The 17,399-nt window shown below is 45.9% G+C and overlaps 1 protein-coding gene across 1 annotated transcript in view; it reads right to left on the bottom strand.

The window, feature by feature from the left end:
- Positions 1-4,468: 4,468 nt before the first annotated feature.
- The window catches only part of LEKR1 (leucine, glutamate and lysine rich 1), a 108,047-nt gene continuing 95,116 nt past the window's right edge, over positions 4,469-17,399 (bottom strand). Inside the window, exons 8-11 of the mRNA XM_015409552.1 lie at positions 16,337-16,492; positions 12,913-13,206; positions 4,599-4,866; positions 4,469-4,548 (exon numbers count right to left, since the gene is read on the bottom strand). Coding sequence (XP_015265038.1) covers positions 4,469-4,548; positions 4,599-4,866; positions 12,913-13,206; positions 16,337-16,492 — 798 coding nt within the window. The remainder of the gene's footprint in view (positions 4,549-4,598; positions 4,867-12,912; positions 13,207-16,336; positions 16,493-17,399) is intronic.

Here is a 17,399-nt window from a genome sequence, read left to right as displayed (position 1 = left end):
GGACAGAAGGGTCTCTTTCGAGGGCCAGGCTGAGATAACTATGCTGGAAAAAGCTCGAGTCGCCTTGGAAATATTTCATTTCTGTTCAGAATCGCAGGGCACCGATTTTCTTCTCCACAAATCAAATCTCTGCTGCTAAAATATTTTATTCTTGCACAGCTTCCAGGCAAATACCATTGTACCGTGGTATAATGGTAGCCCAAGCACGGACATGAAAGAGGAAGGTGGCTTGAGTCTACTGGTCTGGACGTGCTCCCACCCCTCACTACCACATATTCAACTGGAGGTCTGAAGTAGGGGTACCAGCTTCCAAGCAGGACCTGGGGATCCCCTGGAATTACAGCTCATCTCCAGACTACCCTTGGAGAAAAATGGATGCTTTGGAGGGTGGACTCTGTGGCATTGTACCCCACTGAGGTCCCTGTCCTCCCCAGGCTCCACCCCCAAATTTCCAGGAGTTTCCTAACCTGGATCTGGCAACCCTACCCCTGCATCCCCTGCTAGTGGGCAGGGAGGACCTGGCAACCCTGGCTCCGAAACCAGTTCACACACGTGCACTTATTTGCATAGGCTTCGTACACGCTACTAGGGATCTTGCCTTCTCTAGGTTCCCCAGTGAGCAGAAAAAGCTTGTGTGCACACATTGGTATATACAGAGACCTACGCTGAACTTCAGGCTGTAGAAGGTCAGTAGTTCAGCAGTTCAAGACCCGAGTTGCCGCATGACGGAGTGAGCTCCCGTCTCTAGCTCCAGCTCCTGCCAACCTAGCAGTTCAAAAGCAAGAAATTGCAAGTAGATAAATAGGTACTGCTTCAGTGGGAAGGTAACAGCGTTCCCTGCGCCTTGGTGTTTAGTCATGCCGGCCACATGACCACGGAAACGTCTTCGGACAGCGCTGGCTCTTCAGCTTTGAAACGGAGATGAGCACCGCAACCCTAGAGTCGGACTCGACGGGCTTTCGAGCAAGGGAACCTTTACCTTTACTTACAGTTTAGAGAACCCCCTGTAACACCAGCCTTGTTTTGGTTAATCCCCAATCCTGCCTTTGTTTTACTACCATCTACAGTCTGTTACATACCCGGTTTGTGCTAAATGAAATGTTCAGTAGTAGAAGAGATACCATGTCACAATGCCTATTTTTGAGGAAACACACACTCAGCTTGTCCTGTTTAATAGAAGGAAGATTCCAAATGGGGAGCCATGTTAGACTGCAGCAGCAGGTGTTACGAATATGGACTTCTAGGCATTGGGTAAGTGAAATCAGCCTCATGAAAGCTCATGTCGGAATAAGTTTTAAACTTTAAGGTGCCACCACACTCCTGTCTTCTTTAATACGAGGTGACCTCATGGACTAAATCACAATGAATTAATTCAATCCAGCCAACCAGGTTTGCGGGTCAGGTTTTTATAAATTCCCAAAGATTAATTTAATAATCAGTTAATTGCTTGACTAAAGTTGTGGTAGTGTCAGACTGGAAGGAAAGTTCCCTGCAATCATTTCTGAACCTACCGCGTACTTCTGCCCTTCACAGAATACTTTAGGCCTTCATTCCAACTTGGCTTCATTCCAGCACAGCGCAATGGAATTAAATGGAACCATTCCCGATTTGTTCCGGGATGAGCTCATAGGAACCAAAAGTTTGCTCTATCAGTAGAGAACCTCTGTCACCATTTCTCAACTTTGTGCGATAACTGACCCATGACTCAGAAAGTCAAGAGGGTCTGGTTGTGTACGATTTAAAAAGATATCTCATCAGGAGCACTTGACCACAAGGGAAACAGGCTCCAGAAGAGTCTACCCAACATGGAAGCTAGAGGAGGTCAGTAGATCTGCGAGTTCCACTTTTAAATCCCAGTGGCACAAGTTTTATCTCGGAGCCGCCAGCTAGGTCTTTGGAATTTTCTTCTTAAGAGCGGCACTTATTAACGACACTTTGCCAAGCCATCAAGCAGAGCACTTTAAAGATAACTACACTGTGCAAAAAGGGCTTGCTGGCTTTTATAATGTGCCTTTGCTAGGGAACACATTCCTGAATCAACCCATCTTTCTTTTGATGTGTTGTTCTGCTACGAAACAAATGCTACCTCTCTTTTGCCAACAGAGGCTGCTTTCCTGTGTGTATTTTGCTTGGCCTTGCATCCCAAACTGGAGCATTTGGGATGGGGAAGGTCTTAACGAAATCACTGTGCAATTGTCCACATTTTGGGGTTTCCTTGCTTCACTGTCATCTCTCCCGGACCTTCTTTGGTATAATCTTTCTGGGAACATTGCAGTCAAAACAGGTTTGGTCACAGACTGGGCCGATTTCTAACTTCTTCACCCACACTGGCATCACTTTCCTGTGGTATCTCCTTGTACCCACTGTTCTCCAAACTGGTAGCTGCATCATAACACTATACCAACTTTTAAAAAGCTGGCAAAAAGCCAGCACGGAGGTGGTGGTGGTGATGGTAGGCATGAGAGAATATCAAGGAAATCACACAGATACCCTCAAGGTGGATGCTCCACTGGTGTTGTGATTGCTTCTGCATTTGCAAGGGCAACGAATGCACAATGAGGAATTGCCACCATGTAGATGCATCCAGAGATGGACAAAGTTGAGTAGCAGAGCATATGATTTGCATGCAGAAGACCTTACATCTGATGCCCAACATTGCCAACTGAAGGATGACTCAGGGAGAAGATTCTGGAAATGACCTTTTGTCCACCTGATATGCCCTAGGAAGCCATTAGCAATCAGAATCCTCAGCTGGATGAATCAATGGTCCAGCAGCAAGGCTGCTTCAGGGCTTGTAACAGTGGAGCTTATATCCCCGTGGATGAGTGGCAGCTGCAACTTCCCAATCCCTTCTCAAAGCGGCACTCCAGTAACAGTGGGTGGCAGGTGGGATTCTGCAGCCAGGGCCCTCTCCCAAATCTAGGAAGTGTGAATTCCTTATGGCTGAAAAAAATCCTGAGTACACTACAGAGAAAATATATTTTAAAAATGTAATTATAATACTTGTATCGAGGGCAGGGGGAAGACAACTCATTCACCTCTAAGAGGACTTTCTCTTTTGTACAGAGGCTGCTCCAAGTCCACAGACCGCAAGCACCGAAGTCTCTACACAGACTCTGGATTCAGCACAGCAGGGGATATTCTCCATCTATAGTAGGTTTTAAATGTTATATAGCCCTGGCTGAATGATGCCACAAGGAAACCATTTTCAGTGGACTTCGTATAATGTCTGAACTGGTCCCCAGAGAAACGAGGCACATATCCCATCAACATGGACTTATAAAACTGAGGACTGTTGAGGACTGTTGTGAAATGGTCCTTTGTCAAATGGTTTAGCTTCCACACAGTCTGAGGCTAATAAAAATGGGTGGCCGTTTCCCCTGTCCTGTTAAGCCACTTGTTCATCCCTTAGAAAAAACACTCTGCTGTTTTCTTCCATATGATAAACTGGGATCAGACAACAGAACAACAAAATAAAATCTGTAATGATTATGTATTTTATGACGGCAGTTAACCCATACAGAAAGAGAAAAAAGAGAGCAACCCACGGGTTCTGAAAGTAATTCTACATATTTTTGCTTACATTTTAACCACCGTCGGAACAAGTGGGATGAAACTGCTACCGTACGTGTGTTAACTGCCTTAATTTATGTGCCATATTTTATCCCCCCCCCCCAACAATGCATTTAGTTTTCAGAGAGGTGGTAAACCTGTATCTAGGCCACATGGCAGGGGATGGTTCCTACGATTGAATGCTTCTCCATATAAGAAATTCCCCTTCAAAGAAAACCAAATGGCAGAAGGAAGTATCTCTTCTCCCTGACAAGCTAACTTTCTGTGAGAGGATTTTTCTTTTCTTTTTGGCACGGAAGAACAGTTCAGTCATGTGAGCCCCTCTTGAATTGGTACAGTCCAGACACAGACTGACCAGTGATTGGATCCTGTGGGAAAATACACAGGTCTGAGTGTATTTTCCACCAAAGCCCATTTCAACTTTTGGGGGACAGTGTTCCACACTGTAGAAGATGTATGGGTTAGGGTTAGAAAAAGGAGAAAAGGGTTAAACAGTGTCTTTCTCCAGTGATTTCCCCCCTTCAGAGCAGCTGCCTGACTGCCAAATTAGCCTTTTAAAAAACCCAAACAGAAGAAAAACGACGGAAGATCCTATACAGGGGTCAAGTCTGCTTCTGCCAGAGAACGAGACTTAAGACACCAACACTGCTGACCAAAATGCTGATTCATGATTGCACTGTAAAACATAAACATTTGAGCTATTTTCTTCGACATGACCTTTGGCTTAATTTGATGTTATCTGTATAACAAACCGGTTCTGTCCTAGAAGCGTGCTAATTGCTGGAAAGAAACCCCCACGTTTCTCTGGTAATAGCTGCCTGATAAGGCCCGTCCAAAGACCTGCTCCAGGTTTTTCCCCCCTACTCTGGATGACCAGAGTCCAGTCCCTGAAGCATCACTGCTGACTCAGCTGTCTTGTTATAGCTGCTGCGATCCTCCTCCTGGATTCATCTAGAGAAGACGCTCTTTCGATGGCTGCAGCGCGGGAAGACCAGGCCCACTCATGTTGCTGCTCCTGTACCAACTGCAGGACGGCAGTTTAGTAGCTCTTGAAATGCTGCAGAATCCCGGGGGCGTTCTTCCTTTCCCACGATTTGAGCTTTTCTGACCATGACCACTGACCAAGCCAGCGGAGGAGGTGAGGTTGCCCTGACTGAGAGAAGACTGTGCCGATGGGAAATTTCCACTGAGCTTCTTTAGCTCCATTACTCGTTCTCTGGCCTGGGTCAAAGCTTCAGTGAGCTCATAGCGTTCCTCACACTCCCTGCGCACCGTGTCCTGGAGAAGAGCATTCTGCAAGCAGACAGAAAGGCATTTTTCATCAGACGCTGTCAAAAAAATTAAAAATAAAAGGAGGCACATTAACTGTTTGGGTGGTTTCTTTGCTTGATGGTGTTCAGGAAACAGAGGGGCACAGACTGGCCTACAATGCGCTGGAACGCTCCCAGCATGCTGCAGACAAACCATTTCTACGTTTTTGCTACTGCGTTTTGTTATATTAGAATGATTGGGGAAGGGGTAAACACAGCTGACATCAAAAGAGCTATTTTAGAGGTACTGTGAGAGGACCTTTTAACTCCTTTGCTTTGAATGGCAACGTCACAAACAGCGGGGGGGGGGTTTGTTTGTTTTTTTGCTTCTTGAAACGTTCTCTGAGTTCCAGGAGAGGCTTCCTTTTCAGCAGTCGGGTTGCAGGGGAGGGGTGGGGAAGCTGCTATTCATGACCCCCTCCCTCAACACACACTCTTTAGCCGTGCAGTTTGTCAGATCCAGGCAAAAGCTGATCCATAAAAACAACCCAATGACAAATTTTAAAAACGTGTCTTAAATTAATAAGGATCTTGTATTTGAAAGTCTGACAAATTATTTAGGCTAGTGGCCATCTGTCAGAACCCACAGCCAACAACGAAATACACGCATTCAGGAACGGTAATACTTTTATTGCAGAGCTATAGATGCAGTAACATAAGCACAGTTAAGAATGGCGGCGGCCACAGGGGCATAACAGGATATAGGGTATTCGTATGCAACCCCCCCCCCACAGCACTGGCCAATTAGGCACCCTCCTGCACGCGGGATAAAGCTTGGAGACCATTAGGTAGCTAAAGCTACATAAGAACATAAGAGACGCCAATGTTGGATCAGGCCAAAGGCCCATCCAGTCCAACACTCTGTGTCACACAGTGGCTGAGAACCAACACTCTCCCACGGCACCTAGGAAAACTCCAGACAATACAACTCCCTCCTGCACAGCTGTATAGATAAGCATTTCGGCGCAAAGCAGAAAAAGCACAGAAAGGAACGCAGTAGCAATTACCAGACACAGACCGAGCTCCCCAACCCCCATGGCAGCGTAGCTGACACCCCCCCCACATCCTGTGGCAATGAATTCCATAAGCTTGCCATGTGTTTGTCGGGGGGGGGGGGAGAGAATGGCTCAGATCCCACCTTGATTTCTGCAACTGCAAGGGGGGGGGATTATTTCTGACGATTCCCCCTTCCTTTGGGAGATCTCCAATTTCCCCACAAGCTATTACTTAGGGTCCCCCATCTCTTAGGAGCATCATAGGGTGAGTTTTGGGCTGCTGCAGTCAGGAGGACTTGGCAAAAAAAAAAAATCACCCCTACCTCATACCTGTGTAAATCTAGGCAGGATCCAAGCCAGTTTCTACCCATGCTATCTACACTGTTTTTCTACCCAATGACCAGCGGATTTGGATAGAGAGATATACAAGCTGGGTGTCATCACCATAGTGACATCCACCCCCAAAGCTATAACTTAGGTCTCCTAAACACTCTGAATACCATGGGAGATAAGATTTGACCCTGTGGAACCTCCAAGACAGCTACCACACTGAAGATAGTTAGTTTCCAATGGCAACCTTTGGAGTATGGTACATGAGAAACAATATAAACCAGTCCAAGGCACACTAATACCTAATTCAGCTTCCAAATGGCTCAACAAGATGGCACGATCTACTATACCAAAGGCTGCAAACAGATCTGGAGCTGCTCCACTACTGCTCTCTCAATCACTTTTCTAAGGAAGGACAAATTCGAGAGTGGGCAATAATTGGCCACAACATCCTTTCTGAATGGCTGGGTGAAGGTGCCGCGTGTGATTTATGATGGACATCAAGGACTCATTAATGTGATTCTTACACGATTTTAGCAGCCAGGATGGGCAAGGATCCAGTGCACAAGGGGTGGCCTTCACAGATCCCAGGATCCTGCCAACATCCATCAAAAAAACTGGGTCAAAGTGGCCCATAAGCAGATCAGACAGAGTATTATGCATTTCTTCTGCTTGGCCTATATTACAGGCAGTATCCGATTCAGAGTGTATTTGTTTTATTTTTATCAGAAAAACTTTGTGAAGGTACTTGTCTGTTCCTGAGACAATACAGGCTCAGATTTAGGAGTCAACAGATGTCAAGATACCTTAAATGACTGGGATGGTTTGTGAGCTCGCTGATGGATCTGTCACAGAAAAATAACATTTCTTTGCTGCTATCACCACTGGCTTCATAGCTTTTCCATAACTTGCTCTGTCAGATTTGATATGAGTTTTCTGCCAGCGTCTTTCGAAATGTCACCTGGCACTTTTTAGATAACCAAGCACTGCAGTAAACCACAAGGCTGCCTTCTGCCCCAAGGCTAGGAGAGGTCAATAACAAGCAATCTTGGCAAGAGCTTTGGAGAAGTTAGTGTTCCAGGCTCCCACTGCAATACCCAGATATTCGTGATAGTATTAATTCCCTAAATACAGCTTGAATGCCTCATATTGCAATTAACTAATTGATAATGGAGCAGTACTCATTTTCTAGAGTCATACGGTATGACTCTCAGAACCTGTTCATCAGTTGAGATCATTAAAGGCCCTTCTCCATAGGGTTGGGAGGCCTGGCCTATTAACCAACAGGAGACTGGGTGGGGTGACTGTCAGCGACAGCATGTCATTTCTGGGGGAAACCCAGATGGGACATTAGTCCTTCCTAGAATTGCTGGAAAAACTGGGGTAAAGCCATAGAGGAAGAAGAAGAGAAGAGAAGAAATTGGATTTATACCCCGCCCTTCACTACCCAAAGGAGTCTCAGAGCGGCTTACAAACTCCTTTCCCTTCCCCTCCCCACAACAGACACCCTGTGAGGTAGGTGGGGCTGAGAGAGCTCTTGACAGAAACTGCTCTTTTTCAAGAACAGCTGTGCCAGAACTAGGCTTGCCCAAGGTCATCCAGCAGGTGCAAGTGGAGGAGTGAGGAATCAAACCCGGTTCTCCCAGATTAGAGTCCGCACACTTAACCACTACACCAAACTGGCTCTCCTTCCTGGAGAAGACTGATGTCACATCCAGGTTTTCCCTGAAAGTGATGTCACGCCATCAGTGACGGTGATTTCTTTCTTTTTCTGTTTTTAAAGTTTCTTTTCTGCACAGGCCACTGGAGTGCTGGTGGGCAGGGCCCACTGGGGGTGGTCACATGACAACCCTTCTCTTCCAGGTACTCACAGCTTAGGCAGGGGTCTACCAAATACAGGGCTTTTTCTGTGGTTGTCCCCTCCTATGGAACTCCCTCTTAACCTGGTATTATCTCTGTTACCTTCTAGGCACTGGACAAAGTCCTTTGTCCTTCGCCGTTTTTCTCTTCTGCACCACCTCTCACCCAGCACTTCAGTCCTTCATAATTTTGGTTTTACTGCTGTCTTCATTGGCGACTACTTTTTATTGGATTTCATTGGTGGTTATGTACCATAACCCACTTTGAGTGCCCCACTGAGACAGAAGGACATCATATGCCTTTTAACAGTAAACATATATACCCTATGAGGAAATCTCTTGCAGAAGCTCCATTGCAAGGCATGTAAGCTACAAGCTTTTCCCAGCAATTCCATTTAGCAGTTCGAATGCTAGGTGATTCACTGACAGTATACATGTTTTCCAGGAAAACATCATTTCAGCAAGTTAGAGGTGGCTGCCCCCTCCCCCCCATACTTGAAATGGAGCAGGTTAAATATGTAAATAATGGAAAATAAATGCCTGCAGTACAGCAATAATCATTGGACATGAAGACTTGGAAAAATGTTAGATGTGTTTGCATTTTATAAGGAAGAAGAACACACACACACACACAGCTAAGGACCTACTGAAGGATCTAAATTATGAGCTCGGTAATTTTAAATCTGATTAGTGCTGAATCTGAAAGGAGACTTCATTATACAAGAAATGAAATCACTGCAGTTCAATCAATTTCCCACACACAGACACACACAATTTATTTCTTCCCAAAAGCACAAGAGGTAATAGCAGATTGAAAGGCTGAACGAATTATCCACAGCCCAATACTGACTAACCTCCAATGACAGGAAACAAAAGATAATCAAGGAAGTTTTGAGTTAGACAGAAAACAGAACTTTCTCCAGTTACAATGTGATTTCCAGTTTTCAGATCTCTGGCGGGTAGGGCAGGCAACAATCCCAGGGACAAAAATATTTTATTTTAGTTGCCAAATTTTATAATATGCTAAAAACTTCTGTTAGTAATAGAAACCTGTCTTTGGATCAGTTATGATGCCCTCATATGACATTCGAAAAGCATAAAAGAGATGGTCTAATTTAAGACAATGCTTTGGCCAGGGGTCCCCAACTTTGTTGAACCTGCGGACACTATTGGGATTCTGAGAACAGATAGTGGGTGTGACAACAAAACGGCTGCCATGGACAAAACAATCACAAAATGGCTGCAATAAAGGCACGGTCCATTTATAGAATGTTGGAAGGTTCCCCCAAGTATTAGGAGGTTCAGAACCAAGCATTCTCCTATCACAGAGGCAGCGCCAGAAACACAAAGGAGGGTAGTCTGGAGCCCACAGAATCACACTGGAGATTAATGCTTTTGGTGCTATACTTTTATCAACCTGAAGACAAAAGATTAATGTCTGGATCTCGGACATTTAGTAAAGGTGCTAATTTTTTCATCATGTTACCCATGCAAAAGGATAGAAATCTGCTCCTTATTCTTGGATCTCTCCCTAGGATATTAATTTCTCTCCTCACCCGCCCACAAACCTTAAAACATTCATATTTCTTTTCCATTTCCTTCCTGAACTTGTTCCTTCTATTTATATAAAGTTTCTTGACTAATGGTCTTTCTACTGAGTTCATAGCCTACTGTTTAATTGTGCTTTTTCCATTCTCTGCCCTTTCCCCTTTTATGTCAGGTCTGTCCACAGTTGGGTTCTTTTTCTTGCTTTAGTTCTTGCACTACGTTTGGAAGATTTGCAAATGATTTATAAATAGAAATTGATGATGACAGCAGTAGCAATTTTCATGGATGTCATATGCAAACTCCCATAGTTAGAAAGGCATTCACAATATTTTGCAAGGAACTGAAGCTGAGGTTACTCAAATCGCAGGTCCTTCTGTCGACATATGGCGTGATTTCGTATCATGATACATAATCAGTTGTCAGGAGAACAATTTAAATGTCTGGTCTGGATTCTTCTGATAATGGGCTTGTGATGTTAATCAGAACCTTTGTTCTTTGGATTACGTTCATTTTCAACCACTTATTTTATTGTTGTGGCCTATAAACTGCAATTACTACATTAAGCAAGATTCAAGGCCATCATCACAAGCTGACTGAACTTGAGAACATTGATACCCATGCGGTGTGGGGGGGAGGGGGTGGCTCTCACATACCGGGGCAATTTTTCTGAAGCTAGCAGGCAACATTCTACCCCCCCCCCCACACACACACACCAGTGTCTTCAAAAGGAGTTGTGCTCTTTAGGCTCTTTTGTTACAGGGGGAAAAAACAACCACACAGCATCTGCTAAGGTTCCTGCACAGAGACGAAACATCCTATTACATTAGTGTCTACTAATAACAAGAATGCCCTCAGTGGCTCATCCACATGGACACTTTGCTCTGCTTTGCCTCCAACCCCATAGCCAGGAATTTTTTCGGGGGGGGGGGGGGTACTGGGACGCCATCACTAATTAAATTAAATTAAATGGGCTAATCTGCAGCGTCCCCCCACCCCAATCTTCCCTTTCAGCCTCTTAAGCTCCTTACGCTGGGCCCGTCGGCTATGCAAAATCTTGGGAGTTCATGCTCAGTCTAGGATCGTGTAAAGAGTTTGGGATTTGAATGCAATTCAATGCAAAGAGCCCAAGGCTGAATTGGAGAGGGGGAAATCATGGACGTCATAAAGAGAGCTCTGCAATGCATTTGTCTTTAAAAGACCGACATTGCCCTTTTAAGAAGCCGGGGTAAGGGTGGCCGCTCAGGTAGGCAGAGCCCATTGGCAGTGGTGGCTCCTATGGCAACCCAATTGGATGAGCTGCCTTCACGAATATTTCCCCCCCTCCAACCCCAGTCAGCTACACGAGGAATCGGGAACAAGGGCAGCAGGAGAAACCGGTCTCCTTAAGTGCCTGTTCCAAGCCCTGAAGTGTGTAAAAGAAAGGGTACTTAAAGAGACATATGTCTCTTTAAATACAGGCGTGTGCCACTGCTGCAGCATGACGCTGGGAGGGAAGGGGGGTCTGGCATCCTCCCAGGGAGTACTGGAGGTCATCTGTGGGGGGCACCGCCCCCCCGTGGCTACGGAACTGCTTGCCTCCCAAATTAGTGTATTGGGGTCTTTGAGGCATTCATATGACATCGTCACGCAATCAATTCCAGGTTTTCCCCTGCTTCATTGCAATCTTTTCTAAACCTGCACTGATACAATCTTTTTGAAAGATCATAATCAAAGTAGGTTTGCTCACCCTACCCACATTGACACCATTTTTTCTTGGCATCCCCTCATGCCCACAATTCCCCTACCCCACGTACTATTGGACCTTCGGCTGACAATTTTTTAAAAAAGTATTTTCTATAGTGTCAAAACTATAAGGTAGTTACTATCATGTTTTTTAAGCCCCCCCCCCAATAGCTAGCAATAGCAATAGCTAGCCCCTGGTTGGTAGTGGGAGGGAAATGGTGGGTACAAGGAGATACTGAGGAAAGCATGGAGCATACCCCCCCTGTGGACGCTCCATTGCGTCTGTGAATGCCTCTGCATTTGCAGCAACGAGTGTACACATCACCAGGTGTACGCAGCCATTGGGGGCACAGGCTGTCCTCTCTGGGGAGTGATGTTGCCATCTATTCTCTTGCATCACCGATCCTGTTTCTAGGGGATATTAAGATTCCTTATGATTATCCACCTTCTCCTGGATCAGTATGCATACTCCTGGTTGCATACTACAAACTAGGCGTATACCATCTGGCCCTGCCTTAGCGGTGAGTTCAGACATGCAGGTTCATCACTCCATGTGTGTAACAACAGGCGTTGTTAACTAGTCAGCACAGCTTAAACACTGCTCAGGGATGTATTTCCTTTTTGGTTGTGTTTTTTCAGATCTCCTGGCATCACTTCAAACACTACCGCAGCCAAGGGAATACCTTTGCAATGTGTTTTCAGTGCTGAACTATTAAGTGGAAAGGCTGAAAGAGTTGGGTATGTTTAGCCTGGGAAAGAGAAGGCTTAGAGGGGATATGATTACAGTCTTTGAAGGGCTGTCATATAGAAGATGGAGCAGATCCAGGGGTCATTTCCTGCGGGAGCGCACAGGAGCGGAGCTCTGGCAGTAAGGAGCCCAGGGGGCGGGCACATGCAACAAGCCCCACCCCCTGCTCCCAGCAGCCCTCAGTCGGGCCACAAGGAGCAAGAAGCAGCCAGGTAAGTTGCAGAGCCCCTCCCCCGGCCTGCCTTCAGGTACAAGCTCTCCCTCCTCTGTGAGGGCAGATCTGCGCGTTCTCCCCCCCCAATAGCTAGCAATCCAAAACAGTCCAGTGGAGCCTGAGCAGTGGGTGTTGCCTTCTGACACACTTCCGGTGATGTCAGGGGGTGTGGCATATGCAAATAAGTAATGCTAATGAGTTATGCTAATGAGCTCCTGCACCTCTTTTTCTACAAAGCATATCTATTTTCCTGCTCCGGATTGCAAGACTAGATCTAATGGGTGGAAATTACAAGGGAGTCGTTACCGGCTAAATATCAGGAGAAACTTCCTAACTGTAAGAGTGGTTGAGCAGTGGAACAGTCTGCCTCGGGAGGTGGTGGATGCTCCTTCGCTGGACATTTTCAAGTGGAGGCTGGATGACCATCTTTCAAGTATGTTGTAGGTATGTAGGGCTATCTTTCGGCTATGTTCCTGCAGCGTCCAGGGGGTTGGACTAGATGGCCTGCAAGGTCCCTTCCAACTCTAACATTCTATGATTCTATGATGAGACACTGGGCTATATGAAACTGGTCCTAAGTGTATTATGGGAAAACCCTTGGTTGAACCCTCACCTCTTCTTGAACTCGATTCAAATTCTGGATCAACTGCATCTGCTCCTGGGTCAGTTTCTCCAGCTCATAGGACTTCTTTTTTATTTCCTCCGCCATGTTTTCTGTGATTGCATGACGGGTACTCTGCTCTTCTGACAGCTGGGTCTCAAGGTCTGCTACCCGCTTTTCAAGGCTTCGCCGCTCTTCTGCCTCACTGTTCTCTGAGAGTTTGGTCTGGGCTTCATGGAGTTCCTTTCCAAGGGTGTCCATTTCCATTTTCAGGCTGTTCACAGCACTGCGCACTAATGAAGGTATCTGGAAAAACAAATCTGGCATTCGTTTGTTTGCAAGACGTTTTCCCGGTTAAACAGATTTAAGATACGTCCAAGAGATTCCTGCAAGAGAAAGTTTCAGGAGGGCAGCCATGGCTGGTCTGCAGCAGGAGAGCTGGATTTGAGCCCAGAAGCACCTGAGAGACCAACAAGCTTTTCGGGGGGGGGGGATAAACTTTAGAGAATCAAAGCTCTCCGACGTAACTGACGAAGGGAGCTTTGACTCTCGGACGCTTATATCCCCCCAAAATCTTGTTGGTCTTTAACGTGCTCCTGGACTCGAATCCTGCAAGAGAAAGGACAGGTAGCACTAATGGTGCTTTGTGCTTGATGAAAATGAATGGGATGAAAAGGTGCTTTACAGAAATAAAGCATGGAGGAAGGAAGAGAGCAAACAAACTGCCCACGGTCTTAGCAGCACTTGAAATGGCCGAACAGGAAATGGGCCTTTTGCCTCTCAAACTTGGGGGCGGGGGGCGGGGGAGGCACAGAACTGTTTTGGATTATCCTCATTAAAGTGAGCTGTAGAGCGGTAATGCTTAAACGGTTCCAGGACACACAAGTACGCAGAGAAAGAAACTGTTAGTGTGGCCTGACAAATCAAATAAATAATTAAAGGCTTCTAAAGCCCACCCACAGATGAGTCTGCCCAGTGTATCTCCTATGCTATATTTATTTACATTATGTATAGCCTGCCTTTCTCACTGGGACTCAAGGCAGATCACATAGTGTTAAGTCAAATACAATCAGCAGTGTGGGACACCCAACAAAACAGTGCAAAAGACAGTTTGGATAGCGGAAATCAGAAACAGCTGAAACTACCTGAAACAAAACTCAAGCATAATCAGGCTCCACTAGAAGCAGGTAATTTGGTAGCTGATTCAGAAGTGATTGGATGGATCCCTAAACTCTGCCCGTTGCAGAAACTGAGCAGGCTCACCTTGCAAGGGGTCTGCCAAGCGTCACTCCAGATGTTCCTGCTCTGGGCTTGCTCAGAGCCAGGACTTACCCAGAAGGACAGAGGGCTCCTCTAAGGGTAGGCGAGTCTTACTACTACATACTGCAGACGTGATTCTCTGTCTGGAAGGTGGCCTTGTTTAAGGAGAGGCAGAAATTTGCAGGTAGAAAGAAGAAATAACATCAGTCAGAGAACAGTAGAGCGACTGAATGACAGAGCCAGGTGAAAGACCAAAGGAGATATACTTTTCAGAAAATATCCACAGGAACACTACTTAAAATTGTCATCTAGTGCCATTGTAGACAAGATAAAAACATATTTTATTCTTAGGAATGGTATTCTCAGAAGAAAAATATAAGCATGTTCAGGAAAAGGCTTGGTGTTACTGCGGTGGGAAGGCCAGGTCAGGAGTCTTGCTTCGTCAGGAGTACCCTTTGAAAAGCCAAAAAATGGCTTGCACAGCCACAGACCAATCTATGGTATTGCTAAGTACTGCTAAAGACACAATGGCTGTGGGGGTGATGAGATGTTGTGGTAAGAGTGTTGGACAGTCAAGATTTGGGTTCAAATTCCCACTCTGCCATAAAGCTCACGGGGTGGTCTTGGGCCACTTGCCCTTTCTCACCTAACTTTACTCACACAATTATTGTGAAGATCAAATGGAAGAAGGAAGAATCATGTATGGGGCCCTGAACCCCTTAAGGGAAGGAAGGGATAAACATGTGGGTGACATAATGTCAGAGATCACGTTTTTCCCTGCAACAAAATACTGTCTTTTAGTTCCTGGGAAAAATGGGATTTCCCTGCAACAGAAGAAAATCAAGAGAAAGGGCTTAGATTATTCAGAGAGTGTGATTTATAGTTCCTTCCACCGTAGCCTATATCTAGCGTTATATGCATACTGAAAAGCAGGCAGTTAAAATGTTTTACTACTGCCAGGTTAAAAAAAATCTTTTTTACTATTTTACTCATTCATAACAAGTCATATGACATTTTCTTCCTCAAATTAAACTGGGGATGCCAGATCCATTTCTATTTTTGAATTAAGCTCAGTCTAAGAATTCTTGGTTTGTATTGAAAAGAATAGGAGCTGCGGTGGCTCAAGTGGTTAAGACGCTGAACTGCAGGCTGTGGAAGGTTGGTAGTTCAGCAGTTCGAGACCCGGGTGCCGCATGACGGAGTGAGCTCCCGTCTCTAGTTCCAGCTCCTGCCAACCTAGCAGTTCGAAAGCAAGAAATTGCAAGTAGATAAATAGGTACCACTTCGGTGGGAAGGTAACAGCGTTCCGTGCGCCTTGGTGTTTAGTCATGCCGGCCACATGACCACGGAAACGTCTTTGGATTGCGCTGGCTCTTCGGCTTTGAAACGGAGATGAGCACCGCAACCCTAGAGTCGGACTCGACTGGCTTTAGAGCAGAGCAAGGGAACCTTTACCTTTTACCTTTTTATTGAAAAGAATTAAGCTTGCTTGAACAACCCATTATTCTGTGCTAAACAAAATTTAATCCAAGCCTACTAGGGATGGAAGAATGTCCTGAAAGAGGACTTGTTTTATGTTATTGGTTAGCCTTGGACAACAGTCCTTGAAGTCACTCCAGCTTCCAATTGCTCAGTCTATCCAACCCAGGGCTGAACAGAAAAGGCAAAGTGGATGGAACAAGAGCTGGCAATTCATGGCAGAGCCGGAGGTTCGGGAGTCATTTCTCTTCCAGCCTGGCTCAGTGTAAGTAACAGCAAGACTGTTTTTGATGGAATTCTCAATCCCACAAAAGAACGTTATGACCCATGAATGACCCAAAATAACCATCTTAGGGGTGTGCCTGAAGCTCCTTGGAATTCTTTGTTCTTCTAGACAGGACAACAACTCAGGAATGGCAACCTAGGAAGACAGATTGCATAAACAAACCCATTTTGAACAAGATAAGGTGCCTCAAACATCCTTAGATCGTCTGCCCAGGTCAACAAGAACAGTTGGATTCTAGAATTATTTATTAATGTCAGCCTACATTATCAAATTCTGAAAGGAGCTCGGTCGTTTGTGACTATGTCTTAACAACACGATTGCCTCATATGACCTATGTGAAAAAATTAAGTGAATATTATTTCCCCCAATGCATTTTTAGTCCCAGAGCAGTTTATATTCAGTTGCTAAAACCTTTTTTTGTAGCAGCTCATCCTGATCTCTCTGATATTTTTCTATCAATTCCTGATGCTTTTGTTTCTCGATGTCTAATTCCATTCTAGCCTCTTCCTTGATTCTCAGAAGCTCTTCCTGGTGATGGGCTTGTTCTTTTTCTCGATCAGCTTCAATCTAGAAAGCAAAAAAAATCTGGCTGTCAGTAAGTATCTATTCAAATTTACACCATCTCGCCATGGAATGCCCAGTACATAATCCAGCATAGTTTAGCTGCAAAAACAACAAGACTTTTAAGTTAGTCAAGACTAGGAGCTGGATGAAATGTAAGTTTACTCAGAAGTAAGCCACACTGAGTTCAATGGAACATGCTCGCAGTTCAAGACCGATTTCATTATTTCCTGAAAAGTACTCGGAAACGTTGAGTGATTCAGCAAAGAGTACTTTATTAAATCAAGAACAAGACAGGGAACCCCGGCACGCAGGCCGGTATATATGCCCAGAACCCACCACCAAAACACACCCCCTAGTGACCCTATAGGTTATTTACAGTGGCCGAGAGTCTCATAGGCTCTCGGTCGCGGACATTGCCCTCTGGTTGGTGCGGGCTAGGATCCGCTCTGCTATTGTTCTCATGGAACGAAGCTTTGGACTTGTGCGCGATCGCATGGCCCAACGGTCGCGCACGTGGCAATACGGATACATTACACCCCTCCCCCCATGGTCCAGACTACCCGCACACAAAGTCCTGTAGGTACGCTGGGGCCGTCCGAGTCCTGGTGGAGCGGCGGGGTTCCGGGGCGGCGGCCTGGGCTGCCCCGTAGTCCTGTGGCGGGGAGACTCTCGGGTGTTACCGGAACTGGAGCGGGTGCTTGGGTCTGTGCCTCCGGCTCGTTGGCTGACGCCTCAACAGCTTCTGGGAACTCCAGGTCCTCGGGGTCGTTCGAGAGAACCCTTCGCCGAAGCTGATCGATGTGGCGGTGTAGCAGTTGGCCGTCCTCACTAGAGACTTCGTAGGATCGCGGGCCCCGCACTCGGACCACGCGAGCGGGGATCCAAGGTGGCCCTTGTGCATAGTTCCGCG

This window comes from Gekko japonicus, unplaced genomic scaffold (assembly GCF_001447785.1).
Source record: "Gekko japonicus isolate JY-2015 unplaced genomic scaffold, Gekko_japonicus_V1.1 scaffold1446, whole genome shotgun sequence".
In the NCBI taxonomy this organism is placed as follows: Eukaryota; Metazoa; Chordata; class Lepidosauria; order Squamata; family Gekkonidae; genus Gekko; species Gekko japonicus.
The sequence above is the reverse complement of the archived record's forward strand: the minus strand, read 5'-3'. Positions and strand labels throughout refer to the sequence as shown.